This window comes from Oncorhynchus masou, chromosome 32, assembly GCF_036934945.1.
Source record: "Oncorhynchus masou masou isolate Uvic2021 chromosome 32, UVic_Omas_1.1, whole genome shotgun sequence".
In the NCBI taxonomy this organism is placed as follows: Eukaryota; Metazoa; Chordata; class Actinopteri; order Salmoniformes; family Salmonidae; genus Oncorhynchus; species Oncorhynchus masou.
Genome location: NC_088243.1, coordinates 29,742,336 through 29,757,053, shown reverse-complemented (window position 1 = coordinate 29,757,053; position 14,718 = coordinate 29,742,336). Strand labels below are relative to the sequence as shown.

Below are 14,718 nucleotides of genomic sequence, written 5' to 3'. Positions count from 1 at the left end.
ACACTGTATATAGATTTTTTCCTATTGTGTTATTGACTGTACGTTTGTTTATTCCATGTGTAACTCTGTGTTGTTGTTTGTGTCGCACTGCTTTGCTTTATCTCGGCCAGGTCGCAGTTGTAAATGAGAACTTGTTCTCAACTGGCCAACCTGGTTAAATGAAGGAGAAGTTAAAAATGAAAAAATGAAGGTCTAAAAGAAACATGTCAATATGTTGATAGCTCCACCTTGATTCTGTGTGGGGCCAATTATTACATGTCTGTGTCTTGTAACTTGAATGTTGTGTGATGACATTCAGAATTGTATTTACTGGCACTAAACAACTGTTGGTGCTGATGTGGTTGGATTTAGCTATTTGCATCCTATAAATGGTTAAGTCATTGCCTAATAGATTCCCCTGGTGACATGTCAAAAGTATCAAAGCTTAATTCCAGTGTGTGGAATTTGTCACGGTCACTATTTTGCTGTTCTTGCATTAAAATCACATCTATATTAATGTTATGTAAACACTATTTACAATGATAAAATGAAGGCATGAAATCTTAAGCAGCTTAGGAGGGCATTAAGGTCAACCAAACTGGCAGACTTATAATAAATTCATGAGCTTCATCGGAAATATTAACCAAAATGTAAATGCAAGGATATTAACAATCTTAATTCGTTTCTGATGTGATGCGGGTTGATTTAGGGTTGATTTATTCTAGGTTTGATCATGTCCTCGAGCTCAGACTCAGACATAGACCATTTTGAATAGTAGCTCATGAAAGTCACAGTAATAAAAACAGAGAAAATTGAAAAGACTCCACAAATTCTATAATGAAAATGATAAATAATAATGTCACGTCATTGTTAAGAACTAAAAAGGGTATAGGGACGTTAAACACAGAAGTAAAATGAGTACTGATCCTACAAACGTCATGCTCACCAGACCAAGGATAGAAACATGGAAGGCTGTGTCAGTCTGTAGGACATCAAGATCTATCTTCTTCAAGAGGAGTGTATGTCCATACGATGACGCTGGACCCCGACGGAATAGTCATCCGCACCTCGCGGTGTAACGTAGATGAGCGGTGGTGATTCTACCATCAAGCACGCTCTGTAGACTAGGCTACAACTGACTTTGTGTCGCAAAGTGGATGGAAGACATATCTTCGATGTACTTTATATGAGCTATAGCTATTACTCATAGTCATTTAGAGAGTGATTGAGGAAGTGAACCCAAGCGGTGAGTGTGCGTAAAATCTACACCTTCTCTCCAGACTGGGTTCAATACGCAGCGGTCTGTCTTCTCAGCTAGCCGCACACAGCATAGAGCGGGGCCGTCAGTTCATGTTTCAACAGAGAGCGAAAGTGACCTGGAAATTGGTCCTCGTTTTGTTTTATACATTTTTCAAATTTTATGATGTGAACTTATATGAGGTACAGGGGTATGATTGTGAGCCCAATTCGCTTTCCATCGACTCTTGGACAACTGTAAAGGGAATGCTATTGAGGCAGTCTGTGGCAGGATCTTATACAAAGGTAAGATCGATGGACTCAATTGATTACCTTGAATTGTTTTGATTTGCATTGCATACTGTCATGTATTTTCACTTTGTATGTCATTGATTGTTCATCTAAGTTTCCCTATAATTCATGATTTGTAAATGTAATATCTTGAGATTCTGATTAAACATTAAGTGTAAATGCCAATTAGATATAAATAATGAATGTAAAATGTATAGAGACAGACTGCCATTGATGAATATGTGGAATAGGAATGTGACATTTCCGACTTGGCCATTCAATTAGCCATAGTTTTATTCCAAAATGGACTAAGCACTGTAAAATATTGTTAGAAGTGATCTATCATTTCAGATAGTTGTCACCTCTCAAAAATGTATTATATCATATTAATCAGAGAGAGAGAGACAGAGACAGAGACAGAGAGAGAACAGCTCATGAGCCCTCCTCATACACACACCAAACTCTGCTCTCTAGCCACAGACTCATACAAACGTAAGTGCATGTCACTGTCTGTCTGATAAATTATTAGTGGAGATGAAATGTGCTTTTTGTTGTGTAATGTACTGTGAAATGGAATTTCCTCTATTCTGAAAAGCAGCAAAGATGCATCCTCAAAGGCATATGAGAATCACTTTGTAATTCCATTTCAATATCCTCTGGAGATACTTATATAAAGGGAATGCAAATCTTAATTGATACTTTGCTTTGATGTGTAGAGGAGAAGGCACTTGTCTGCTGTGGGAATCTTCCCAAATGGACATGATTTGTCATAGAGTTAAAGGTCCACGCTGAATTAACAAGTATTGCTACAGCCCTTAGATAAGCTTCTTACTGTACATATTCTGTGATATTGCTCTTGGGTGAATCCCCAAAAATATATTCCTAGAAGGAAGGATAAACTATTACTCAGAATTCCATCCCACTATGCCTTCTTCCACACATAAACCTCTACATGACGACTAATCTGACATAGCCACCTCAATGCCATCATTCCATAGTAGACCTATAGAATGCTATGACTACGCTATAGGAATGCAGGATATAGGCAACTCACTGGGTTTTTCCATTGTATGCCATGCGAGACAGAAAATATCCCATCACGTACCAGGATTAAGCTGATAGGTTCTCCTTTCATCAGAACCTCAGTGAGTAGGCTTGGGTGGAAAGATTAAGAAGGTCTTTTCATAAACTTCCTCTGGGATTGACCTGGTCCGCTTCCATTGGCTACAAGTTTTATTTATGCTAATTTCCCTGTCTGATAGTGATAGAGGGAATTGTGGTGAGTTTTGCCAGCCCTTCAGAGCATGTGAATCATACTGCTTAAAACCACAAACAAGCTCACAGGAAAACATGTCACCCTGGTGACACGCTCCCCTGATGGTGTTATTGTCATTATTGAAATAGACTCTTGAGAATACACTTACCGTAGCATGAAAATACCTTTGCTATTTGCTTTTGGTGCTTTGTTTTGCTTGATTTCATAGAGCTAAAGTGACATACAGTCAACATCACTGGAGCTTATTCATGACCTATGAGAGGCTTTCCCCCTCTTCTAGAGCAAGGTACTCCAATGATGCAGTGATGAGGGTAGCTCAGCACTCTGATCAGTATGCATTGCAAAATCCTTAAACATTTGTCTTCATCTTACTTGGTTGGAGGGAGCTTGGAAAATGATGAATTACTTTTTACCACCGATTTTATATGAATTTAGGGGCATGAAATGTGCAACAGTGACAGATGGTGATTTGGTGGTTTAGGTGCGGGTGCGGGTGAATGCCATTAGTTTAATACCGTGTGAAGAATATAGCAGATTCTATTGTCATTGCATTGGCAAGAGTTTCATACAAATTAATGTCATTACATATCATACCTCATCCCACTTTCCGTAACTCTACCTGTCTTTTCCCTTCCAGCTCGTTATCAGTGTTTGCGGTCTATCCACTCTGATCTCCCTGAAGTCCCTCTCTGTCTCCCACCATGGAGAGTCTGAGTGAGCTGCAGAACCCTCTTCTAGATAAGACTAGCAGTAGACACGTGGTCCACAACGACTACCAGGCGTACCAGAGTGACTACCCCAACCACCAGTACCAGGAGAACATCATTGGTTACTTTGTCACAGGCAGCAACGGCAAGACTCAGGCCCAGCAGTTCCTGGATGCTACCTCTCTGCACTTAGCAGTGGAGGCCTTCTATAGGCCCAACTTTATCCTGTATAAGGACAATGTCAGCCTCCAGAGCAAGGACTCTAAGAGTGAGAGCTCTGAGACCACGTTCACAGAGAACAAGGACAGTGTGTTGGGAGTGGAGGGAGCCCCCATAGAGGACCCTCAGGACAAACTAATGGGAGAGAAGGATGTGACGATCCAAACTGTGTCCTATGAGGTGGAGGAGGAAGGACACGAGTATGAGGTGAGAGATCACACAGAGGGCAACTATAAATGACCAACTACAACTTTGGATTTGGGATGTGTTGATGCTCATACAGGCTAAACAATGAGCATTGTTCAAATCAAAAGGTTATTTTTTATTAGTAGAGAGCAGTTGGACATAAATTAATAGGACGATTAAAATAAAAAGGTTACATGGACCTCAAATTGTGTGGATTGTAATAGTGAGTTGCAGAAATCAATCACAGAATAATGGGTCACGGCACTCAATGCTTTTCATGATAACTATTTCATTTCCAACAAATCTCCCTACCTCTTTCTAATAGGCTGCTAAAGTAGCCAGTATGATTCATGCCTATTTATTCCACCTAACTGTCTGTTCACTAAATGGCCAATTTGGTGTATTTTATAGCAATCTTACAAATCAAATACAGGGGTAATTGTACTGTTTTCTCTTCCATAATTGTTAGCAAATCTCCCTGTTCATCTTTGATCATATCACTCTAGTCCTTTTGTTATGTTAGGACAAAACTGTGATTAAGCACTCCAAACTAAAACGGTGACAGTGGGAGAGCAACTTCTTTTGAAAAGTGGAACAATCTCATTTCATGCAGCGAGGGTTGTAAAATACCCATTGTCGTGAGTTGGCAGCGGGGGGAGTGCATAGATCCCTAACTGGACTTACGATCAGTCCAGCTCCTGTCACTAGGAGCTCAGCAGATGGATAGATTCACAGCAGAGACGGCCATTAATGCCATAGCTAATGCAGTGCTTTGAGAGTATTAGAGACTGGGCTGAAGCATGGCCCGACACAAAATGGCCAGCAGATCAATTATTCCAGGTAGATTCAAAGAACAAATTAATCTGATTAACACCCAGGCGCCGACAGAGATGGCCGCCTCGCTTCGCGTTCCTAGGAAACTGTGCAGTTTTTTGTTTTTTCCCGTGTTATTTCTTACATTGGTACCCCAGGTCATCTTAGGTTTCATTACATACAGTCGAGAAGAACTACTGAATATAAGAGCAGCGTCAACTCACCATCAGTACGACCAAGAATATGACTTTCCCAGAGCGGATCCTGTGTTCTGTCTTTCACCCAGGACAACGGAATGGATCCCAGCCTGCGACCCAAAACAACAACGTTGTAAAAGAGGCAAACGAAGCGGCCTTCTGGTCAGGCTCCGGAGACGGGCACATCGCGCACCACTCCCTAGCATACTACTCGCCAATGTCCAGTCTCTTGACAACAAGGTTGATGAATTCTGAGCAAGGGTAGCATTCCAGAGGGACATCAGTGTCTGTAACGTTCTTTGCTTCACGGAAACATGGCTCACTCGAGAGACACTATCGGAGTCGGTGCAGCCAGCTGGTTTCTCCACGCATCGCGCCGACAGAAACAAACATCTTTCTGGTAAGAAGAGGGGCGGGGGCGTAGGCTTTATGGTTAACAAAACATGGTGTGGTCACAACAACATACAGGAACTCAAGTCCTTCTGTTCACCTGATATAGAATTCCTCACAATCAAATGTCGACCGCATTATCAACCAAGGGAATTCTCTTCGATTATAATCACAGCCGTATATATTCCCCCCCAAGCAGACACATCGATGGCTCTGAACGAACTCTATTTGACTCTTTGCAAACTGGAATCCATATATCCTGAGGCTGCATTCATTGTAGCTGGGGATTTTAACAAGGCTAATCTGAAAACAAGACTCCCTAAATTGTATCAGCATATCGATTGCGCAACCAGGGCTGGTAAAACCTTGGAACATTGCTATTCTAACTTCCGCGACGCATATAAGGCCCTCCCTTCGGAAAAGCTGACCACGACTCCATTTTGTTGCTCCCTGCCTACAGACAGAAGCTAAAACAAGAAGCTCCCGCGCTGAGGTCTGTTCAACGCTGGTCCAACCAATCTGATTCCACGCTCCAAGACTGCTTCCATCACGTGGACTGGGATATGTTTCGTATTGCGTCAGACAACAACATTGACGAATACGCTGATTCGGTGAGCGAGTTCATTAGAACATGCGTTGAAGATGTCGTTCCCATAGCAACGATTAAAACATTCCCAAACCAGAAACCGTGGATTGATGGCAGCATTCGCGTGAAACTGAAAGCGCGAACCACTGCTTTTAATCAGGGCAAGGTGACCAGAAACATGACCGAATAAAAACAGTGTAGCTATTCCTTCCGCAAGGCAATCAAACAAGCTTAGCATCAGTATAGAGACAAAGTAGAATCGCAATTCAACGGCTCAGACACAAGAGGTATGTGGCAGGGTCTACAGTCAATCGCGGATTACAAAAAGAAAACCAGCCCAGTCACGGACCAGGATGCCTTGCACCCAGGCAGACTAAATAACTTTTTTGCCCGCTTTGAGGACAATACAGTGCCACTGACACGGCCCGCAACCAAAACATGCGGACTCTCCTTCACTGCAGCCGAGGTGAATAAAACATTTAAACGTGTTAACCCTCGCAAGGCTGCAGGCCCAGACGGCATCCCCAGCCGCGCCCTCAGAGCATGCGCAGACCAGCTGGCTGGTGAGTTTACGGACATATTCAATCGATCCCTATCCCAGTCTGCTGTTCCCACATGCTTCAAGAGGGCCACCATTGTTCCTGTTCCCAAGAAAGCTAAGGTAACTGAGCTAAACGACTACCGCCCTGTAGCACTTACCTCCGTCATCATGAAGTGCTTTGAGAGACTAGTCAAGGACCATATCACCTCCACCCTACCTGACACCCTAGACCCACTCCAATTTGCTTACCGCCCAAATAGGTCCACAGACGATTCAATCTCAACCACACTGCACACTGCCCTAAACCATCTGGACAAGAGGAATACCTATGTGAGAATGCTGTTCATCGACTACAGCTCAGCATTTAACACCATAGTACCCCCAAACTGATTACCAACAACGACGAGACGGCCTACAGGGAGGAGGCGAGGGCCCTCGGAGTGTGGTGTCAGGAAAATAACCTCACACTCAACGTCAACAAAACTAAGGAGATGATTGTGGACTTCAGGAAACAGCAGAGGGAACACCCCCCTATCCACATCGATGGAACAGTAGTGGAGAGGGTAGTAAGATCGGTTCCTCGGCGTACACATCACAGACAAACTGAATTGGTCCACCCACACAGACAGCATCGTGAAGAAGGCGCAGCAGCGCCTCTTCAACCTCAGGAGGCTGAAGAAATTCGGCTTGTCACCAAAAGCACTCACAAACTTCTACAGATGCACAATCGAGAGCATCCTGTCGGGCTGTATCACCGCCTGGTACGGCAACTGCTCCGCCCACAACCGTAAGGCTCTCCAGAGGGTAGTGAGGTCTGCACAACGCATCACCGGGGGCAAACTACCTGCCCTCCAGGACACCTACACCACCCGATGTCACAGGAAGGCCATAAAGATCATCAAGGACAACACCCACCCGAGCCACTGCCTGTTCACCCCGCTATCATCCAGAAGGCAAGGTCAGTACAGGTGCATCAAAGCTGGGACCGAGAGACTGAAAAACAGCTTCCATCTCAAGGCCATCAGACTGTTAAACAGCCACCACTAACATTGAGTGGCTGCTGCCAACACACTGACTCAACTCCAGCCACTTTAATAATGGGAAATGATGTAAAATATATCACTAGCCACTTTAAACAATGCTACTTAATATAATGTTTACATACCCTACATTATTAATCTCATATGTATACGTATACGTACTCTGTATCATCTACTGCATCTTTATGTAATACATGTATCACTAGCCACTTTAAACTATGCCACTTTGTTTACATACTCATCTCATATGTATATACTGTACTCGATACCATCTACTGCATCTTGCCTATGCCGCTCTGTACCATCACTCATTCATATCTTTATGTACATATTCTTTATCCCTTTACACTTGTGTGTATGAGGTAGTAGTTTTGGAATTGTTAGCTAGATTACTCATTGGTTATTACTGCATTGTCGGAACTAGAAGCACAAGCATTTCGCCACACTCGCATTAACATCTGCTAACCATGTGCATGTGACAAATAACATTTGATTTGGATTTTTTTTTAAATTTTAAGTTGGGCTTCCAGTTGGAACTTGAGAGCTGGTTCTCTTGGTTAACCCTCTGTCTAGCATTTGTGTGTGTGAGTGCGCGTGTGTGTGTGTGAGTGCGCGTGTGTGTGTGAGTGCGCGTGTGTGTGTGAGTGCGCGTGTGTGTGTCGGTAGATCATTTCATCCTTGGATGTAGTTCCAAGAATTGGAGATGAAGTGAGTGTGCCAGCCAGGTGTGTGTTGATGTGATACAGCTCTCTACAGCTGGAGATCAAAGCTCTGTAGAAGGCTTTTAAAGTGAACATGCTCTCAACACACTTAGACAAGAGGGAAAACGCTGGACGTTAAATCTTACACGTCAAAGTCAGTATCTGCTGTTAGTTCTTCTATGCATGTTGTTGTGTTTATCATAAGTTATGGAATTTCTCTTGGACAGATCTACAAGAAAACGAGCAGCTGTAGTTCAGGTGTTTGTGTTTTTCCTCACTGGCTTTTTGGACAAATCACGATTTCGCAGGTGTTAGCATCTTTCGAATTTCAGAAGGGGATGGGACATTCAGCCCGTAACTGCACAGAGAGAGGGTGGAGCTCCTCGTTCCAGTTCCGCTCCTTGCTCTAGCATCTCTTCATCTCTTCTCTTAACACGTATGGACCCGAAACTTAATCGCTCAGCTGACCAATTACTTGAGACATTAGTTCTGTGTTAACCAAAATAAAAGATTATGTTGAAAACCCTGCATCTGTATGCTGACAACATGGTTCTCAGTAGGCATATGATGGCATTAACTGTTCCACACAATAACACATGACTGGACCATGTCCTCGATGACACCCATCTAAATTCTTTACTCAGTAATTATTTGTGTTTTGGTGAGCTCTGTGCAATGTTTAATATCCATAATTGTAGATGAAAAGCAAGTTTTTCCAAAATGTCAACAGTTTAGTCCCTCTGCCAGCGTTTCCCACCAGATGTGATGGAGAATCAGGATACTGCTGGTGTGTAAGGGGTAAAACAAGACTCAGGCCTGGGTGTGGGTGAATATGCCATTCCCTAGTGACTGGGGCCATGGCTGTCTGTGTGACCTGTGGGTGCGCCCAGTGTCCCCTGCCGTCATTAACGAGCCCTATGGGAGTGCAGTCTGAGGATAATTAACAGACCAGTGCAGTGGAGGAGTCTCATCAATTACACTGGCCTCAAAATGCCTGCCGCTACTCGCTGACTGGCTAACTCTCAGATTGGCTTTAGTGTAATGCACCACTGTTCTGTCCATATTCCCATACCAAGTCTAGCAATCTATCCACAGCGACATGGGCATTCATTAGAAATGTAGTTGGATGTAGAGAATCTCACCTGGTGCTACAGGTCTCCACCAGGAATTATTTCACAAGTCCATTGTGGGCCAAAATCTCTTGGCCATTGGTCATGCATGTGGGTCTCCGTGTGCAACTTCATACAAAATTGACATAGCTTCTGTAGCTATATAATCGTATGGATGTAAAGTATTATCTAATACATTTTAGATCCTCTGTCACTTTGTTCTCTCTACAAGCACAGTACTTGTGGCATTTAATGCACAATGCAAGGGCACATCAATATGTTTATCACTCTCTCTAACACGTTTGCCAATGGGTGAGAAGGTGATATGAGGGTTTTGCCGCTATGTCCACTTTGTCTACATGCTGTATTATAATTGGCTGGAGAGCTTTGACAGACACTCCCTCTGCCCGCCTCTCCGCCTCTCCTCTCGTCCTCTTTAAATTGGCTCATTTATTTTCGGCCCTGAACATCCATTTCCATTTCCTCTCTTCCCTCAGTCGCCCAGGTTTGTTTGATCCCTGCGAGTAACAAATGAATCCTGTCCTGATGGAGGGCCATTCATTTAATCTAACAGCAGCTCCCTCTCTGGGAGAACTGCAAAGGTGAGGCTTTCTCTTCTTAAAGGTCATCCCAGAGATGTGGCTCCTTGTGTTTGGCTCTCAACTTTTGTCCCCGTACCAGAGTGCCCACAGCAGCGTCAGACTTTTCCATTCATTAGTCCCTCAGCTACCCAGGGGCCTCTGAGGAGGATCAAGGCACAGCATGAGTAGATACCACACAAGCCCTCAGAATATTCACAGCCTCTCAAGCAAACAGATGAGAGTTGATGGCACCTTAATTGTGGAGGACAGGCTTTTATGTTATTTTTATAATTTTACCTTTATTTTACTAGGCAAGTCAGTTAAGAACAAATTCTTATTTTCAATGATGGCCTAGGAACAGTGGGTTAACTGCCTGTTCAGGGGCAGAACGACAGATTTGTACCTTGTCAGCTCAGGGATTTGAACTTGCAACATTTCAGTTATTGGCCCAATGCACTAACCATTAGGCTACCTGCCACCCCATGATGAGCCATCCTCCCCTCAGCAGCTTCCTGTGGTGGAGGTGCACATGAAGGATGGGGGAGGGGTCTTTCTAGTGCTGTAGAGGCAATTTAGCACATAAATTACACTGTCTTCTTCCCGTTTCCGCTGTCACCTGGTGATGATGAAACAGTCCGTTAATCCAGCGGTATCTGTCAGGTCGCTTATGGGTGTTGACAGAAATACAAATCCTCTCTGCCTGGCTGAGCCCATCATGTCCTACATGTAAGCAGAACAAGGGCAGATATGCCTGGGGGTGTTTGTCATCAACTATCACACTGTTCACAGTATGTCACAGTGTGTCACATTATGTCTGCAGTGCAGAGTGACTTGCCTGACAAGTTCAGGTCCATGGAACAATGTTGTAGAATCTGACCCTATAATCTTGCAGATTTTTGTGTTAGAAACAGCTTTGAGGTACACATATTGATTTAAAAATGCATTAAAATGTGTAAGTAGATAATCTAGCATGAGTAGCTCATCGACAATTAACTATTGGCGGGAGGATGGGGAGGGCCCTGTCGATGGTGAGGCCCCTAGTGGAGCCGGGAAAATAACCTCTCCCTCAACGTCAACAAAATGAAGGACCTGGTCATGGACTTCATGAAACAGCAGAGGGAGCACACCCCTATCCACATCAACGGTCCACCCACACAGACAGTGTGGTGAGAAGGCACAACAGTGCCTCTTCAACCTCAGGAGGCTAAAGAAATTTGGCTTGGCACCTAAAACTCTCACACACTTTTACAGATGCACAATTGAGAGCATCCTGTCGGGCTGTATCACTGCCCAGTACAGCAACTGCACTGCCCACAACCGCAGGGCTCTCCGGAGGGTGGTGCAGTCTGCCCAACACATCACCAAAAGCACACTGCCTGCCCTCCTGGACACCTACAGCACCCGATGTCACAGGAAGGCAAAAAAGTTAATCAAGGACATCAACCATACGAGCCATGGCCTGTTCATTCCACTATCATCCAGAAGGCGAGGTCAGTGTGGGTACATCAAAGCTGGGACCAAGAGACTGAAAAACAGCTTCTATCTCAAGGCCATCAGACTGTTAAATAACCATCATTAGCCGGCTACCACCCCGTTACTCAACCCTGCACCTAGAGGCTGCTGCCGTATGTACATAGACATGGAATCACTGGTCACTTTAATAATGGAACACTAGTCACTATAATAATGTGTACATACTGCTTTACTCATCTCATATGTATATACAGTATTCTATTATACTGTATTTTAGTCAGTGCTCATCCTAATATGTATATATTTCTTAATTCCAATTCATTTACTTTTAGATTTGTGTGTATTGTTGTGAATTGTTAGATACTACTGCACTGTTGGAGCTAGGAACACAAGCATTACGCTTCACCCGCAATAACATCTGCTAAATATATGTATGTGACCAATCAAATTTGATTTGATTTGGCGTCACCATAATGTAGTTGTTCATACGTACACCAACCGTGACTATCCCAACTGACTGGCTCTTTCCTGTGCCCTTCCCTCCCTCCCAGAGTGACAGCTCCAGTGACAGTGAGAGTGAGGACAACTTCATCATGCTACCCCCCAGGGACCACCTGGGCCTGGCCATCTTCTCCATGCTCTGCTGCTTTTGGCCCCTAGGGATCGCAGCCTTCTACTTTTCCCAGAGGGTGAGTCCAGGACCAGTACACTTTTACACCTACTACCCTGTTATTAATGCTAATTACCCCCAGAACACTCTGCAAGTTCAGTAGGCACAAGTGCTCTCTCAAAAGTGTAACGCAGCTCATTTTCTACATCCATCGGCCCATACCAATTATTACAGACCATTTACTGCGTAAACTGTATAGGTACCCACCCCTATTTACTCTTGTGATCACAAGAAACCATACAGCAGAGAGCAAAGGAAACTGAGTACAGCTCAAACTAAAGGATGATTGTGCCGCTACATATACAGTATATTTTATTTTCAATTATGGTCACATTTAGACAATCAAATACCTCAACAATAAATTTTATTTTATGTTAGCAATACATTTCCCAAGGGAGTATCTAGCTGATACTATTTACATGTATTTTTCAGTAGATAATGAATAGACAGGATTGCTGCTGCCCCCAGGACTGTCTCACCATTATTGTGATTATACTGAACCCCAGGTCTATCTATAAATAGCAGCACTTTAGTGAGCAGGTTCTGAATGCAGCAGGTCCCCTCCCTGCCACCTAATCCAACTACAATTTATCTCAGTGGTTCGCAACATCTCTCAAACTAATTGCAAAGACAATTACATTGTAAAATGACCCAAATAAATGTGTCAAAAGGACAAATGGGTTATGTGAGGGTCCTTTCAGAGGGATGCAAAAACATCCAAACCGCACATTAGTCACTTTCAAAACGGTAGTGACATAATTGCCATAGCAACTAATGTCTTGTTTTCTCGCTCTACAGTAAATGTACACCTACTCACATTTTTCTCAGTCATATTTAATCATGACTCATTTCTCTATCTTTTGTCTCTCAGACTAGCAAGGCCATTGCTAAGGGAGACTTCTCCAGGGCAAGCAGTAGCTCCAGAAGAGCCCTGTTCCTTGCTGTTCTCTCCATCACCATCGGGGCAGGGATGTACGTGGGGGTGGTGGTGGCCCTCGTAGCCTACCTGTCCACGTCTGGAGGACATGTATAGCAGCAGAACCACGGCCACAGGGGAGTGCTTAGGAAGCTGTCCCTTCTATGGCAACCCTGAAGCACCATCCCCTATAGATGTGGCTCTGTCTGGATGTTTGGGTTGAGGAGCAGCAGAGAGGATAGAGGAGGAGAGGAAGGAACAGAGTCAGTGTTTTGAAATGTTTACCCTGACCAAACAATGTAAACCACAGACGAATTCATCTGGATTACACCCTTGTGTATATTTCCCAGCCTCTTCTCTCTAGGTTTATCAGCATGATAATGATGTTCGAGGTTCACAAAGTAATGAGGAAAACATCAATGGAAAGAGAGAAATGCTATTTTCCCCCAATGACTGTTCTGCTCCTAGTAAAATTAAAGTGATGATACTAATTCCAGAGCTAACCTCCTCCACTGATCTTCATCATTATCATGGAGGCCCCCATCCATCATTTTTGCGGTTCTCTGTAAATACTTCATGTGCAAATGATGTTTTTGTTCTTATTGATTTCCATGCCACAGGGAGTCATAATGAGCCAGTCATTGTGTCTGAAATGCTACATCAAGAAGGCTTACTTTACTGATTATTCATCAAAATGCTCGCCAGTCCAGGTTCTGGGAAATTAATCTGCCATCATCAGTCAATCGACTCTCAACACAGAAAACTATCGGATAATGTAGATAAAACTGGTGAGCAGTGATCAAGAGGAAAATGTGTTTATTGTGCACTGTATCTCCTGTCAGAATAAATACATTTGGCATGAATAATTTTCCTGTTGCCTGTCTTTCTCACTTATTCATTGTTTCCTTGAGGAGTGTGGAGAGGGGCATTTCTGACCGTATAATAGAGGGATGTCAGAATGCATTGTTGGCCACTGTGAGTTATATTGACAATTTGTTCGCCTCCTGGCTTCTCCACTCACTGGCACTGCTTCTCTGTTCTCTGTGTTTGGCATCACTCATGGTCTCGCCTTGAGGTGACTTTAACTGCCAGCAAGCTGAAAGCTCAGGAACAAAACATACATTTTGGAGTCAGGATGGCAGAACGAAACGAGTGCAGTCTTTTATTCACCTCGAGACTGTAGAGCCATCAAGCCCATCTCTCGCTCTCTCCCTCCCTCCCCCTTCTTTGTCTGGCATCTCATCAGCACCACTCAAAGCCAGCAGAATGACTCAAATACACAGGGAGACGTTTGTCGTGACTTGACTTTTAACATTATTCTGAAGACTGTTATTTATCTAATTACTAACTATGTTTAATTGTTACCCGATTAAATGAATCATGTAACAATTAACTCATTAGGATCTGGGGCACCACGAGAGCGATTCTTTAAAGAGTTACCATTTCCTGAATGAAACACTAAAGGTCTTTACCTAGCACATCTATTAATCATAACCTCGTATCATATCATCATTCTGAACAGTCGTAACATCCTGCATCTGCAAAAAACTCAGCCTTACTTATGATTCAGTACTACACAAATTGGTTTAATAATTTATTTACTAGATAATTAAATGGTAACACAAGATAAACATACAGACTTAATACATTAGAAACAGATCCCTAGCGGACCGACAACAATATGGCTGTTTGTTACAAAAGACATGGAGAGGGCGAAAGAGAGAGGGGGACAGAGACAGTTAACATTGTTACATTTAAAAACTACTCTCAATTACACTACTCCTATACTTGGAGTAAGAAATATGGA

The 14,718-nt window shown here is 43.4% G+C and overlaps 1 protein-coding gene across 1 annotated transcript; it reads left to right on the top strand.

Moving 5' to 3' along the window:
- Nucleotides 1–887: 887 nt before the first annotated feature.
- LOC135526966 (synapse differentiation-inducing gene protein 1-like) lies at nt 888–13,761 on the top strand. Its single transcript, XM_064955638.1, has 4 exons — nt 888–1,521; nt 3,420–3,915; nt 11,877–12,014; nt 12,867–13,761. The coding sequence occupies exons 2-4, from the start codon at nt 3,484–3,486 to the stop codon at nt 13,026–13,028; spliced, it is 732 nt and encodes a 243-aa protein (XP_064811710.1). The 5' UTR covers nt 888–1,521; nt 3,420–3,483; the 3' UTR covers nt 13,029–13,761.
- Nucleotides 13,762–14,718: the final 957 nt, after the last annotated feature.

What these genes read in the sequence shown, in the direction of transcription:
- LOC135526966 (XM_064955638.1), top strand. Translation starts at nt 3,484, where the DNA reads ATGGAGAGTCTGAGTGAGCTGCAGAACCCTCTTCTAGATAAGACTAGC. An exon ending in AGGAAGGACACGAGTATGAG is followed by an intron (nt 3,916 to 11,876) that starts GTGAGAGATCAC and finishes CCTCCCTCCCAG; the next exon opens with AGTGACAGCTCCAGTGACAG. An exon ending in CCTTCTACTTTTCCCAGAGG is followed by an intron (nt 12,015 to 12,866) that starts GTGAGTCCAGGA and finishes TTTGTCTCTCAG; the next exon opens with ACTAGCAAGGCCATTGCTAA.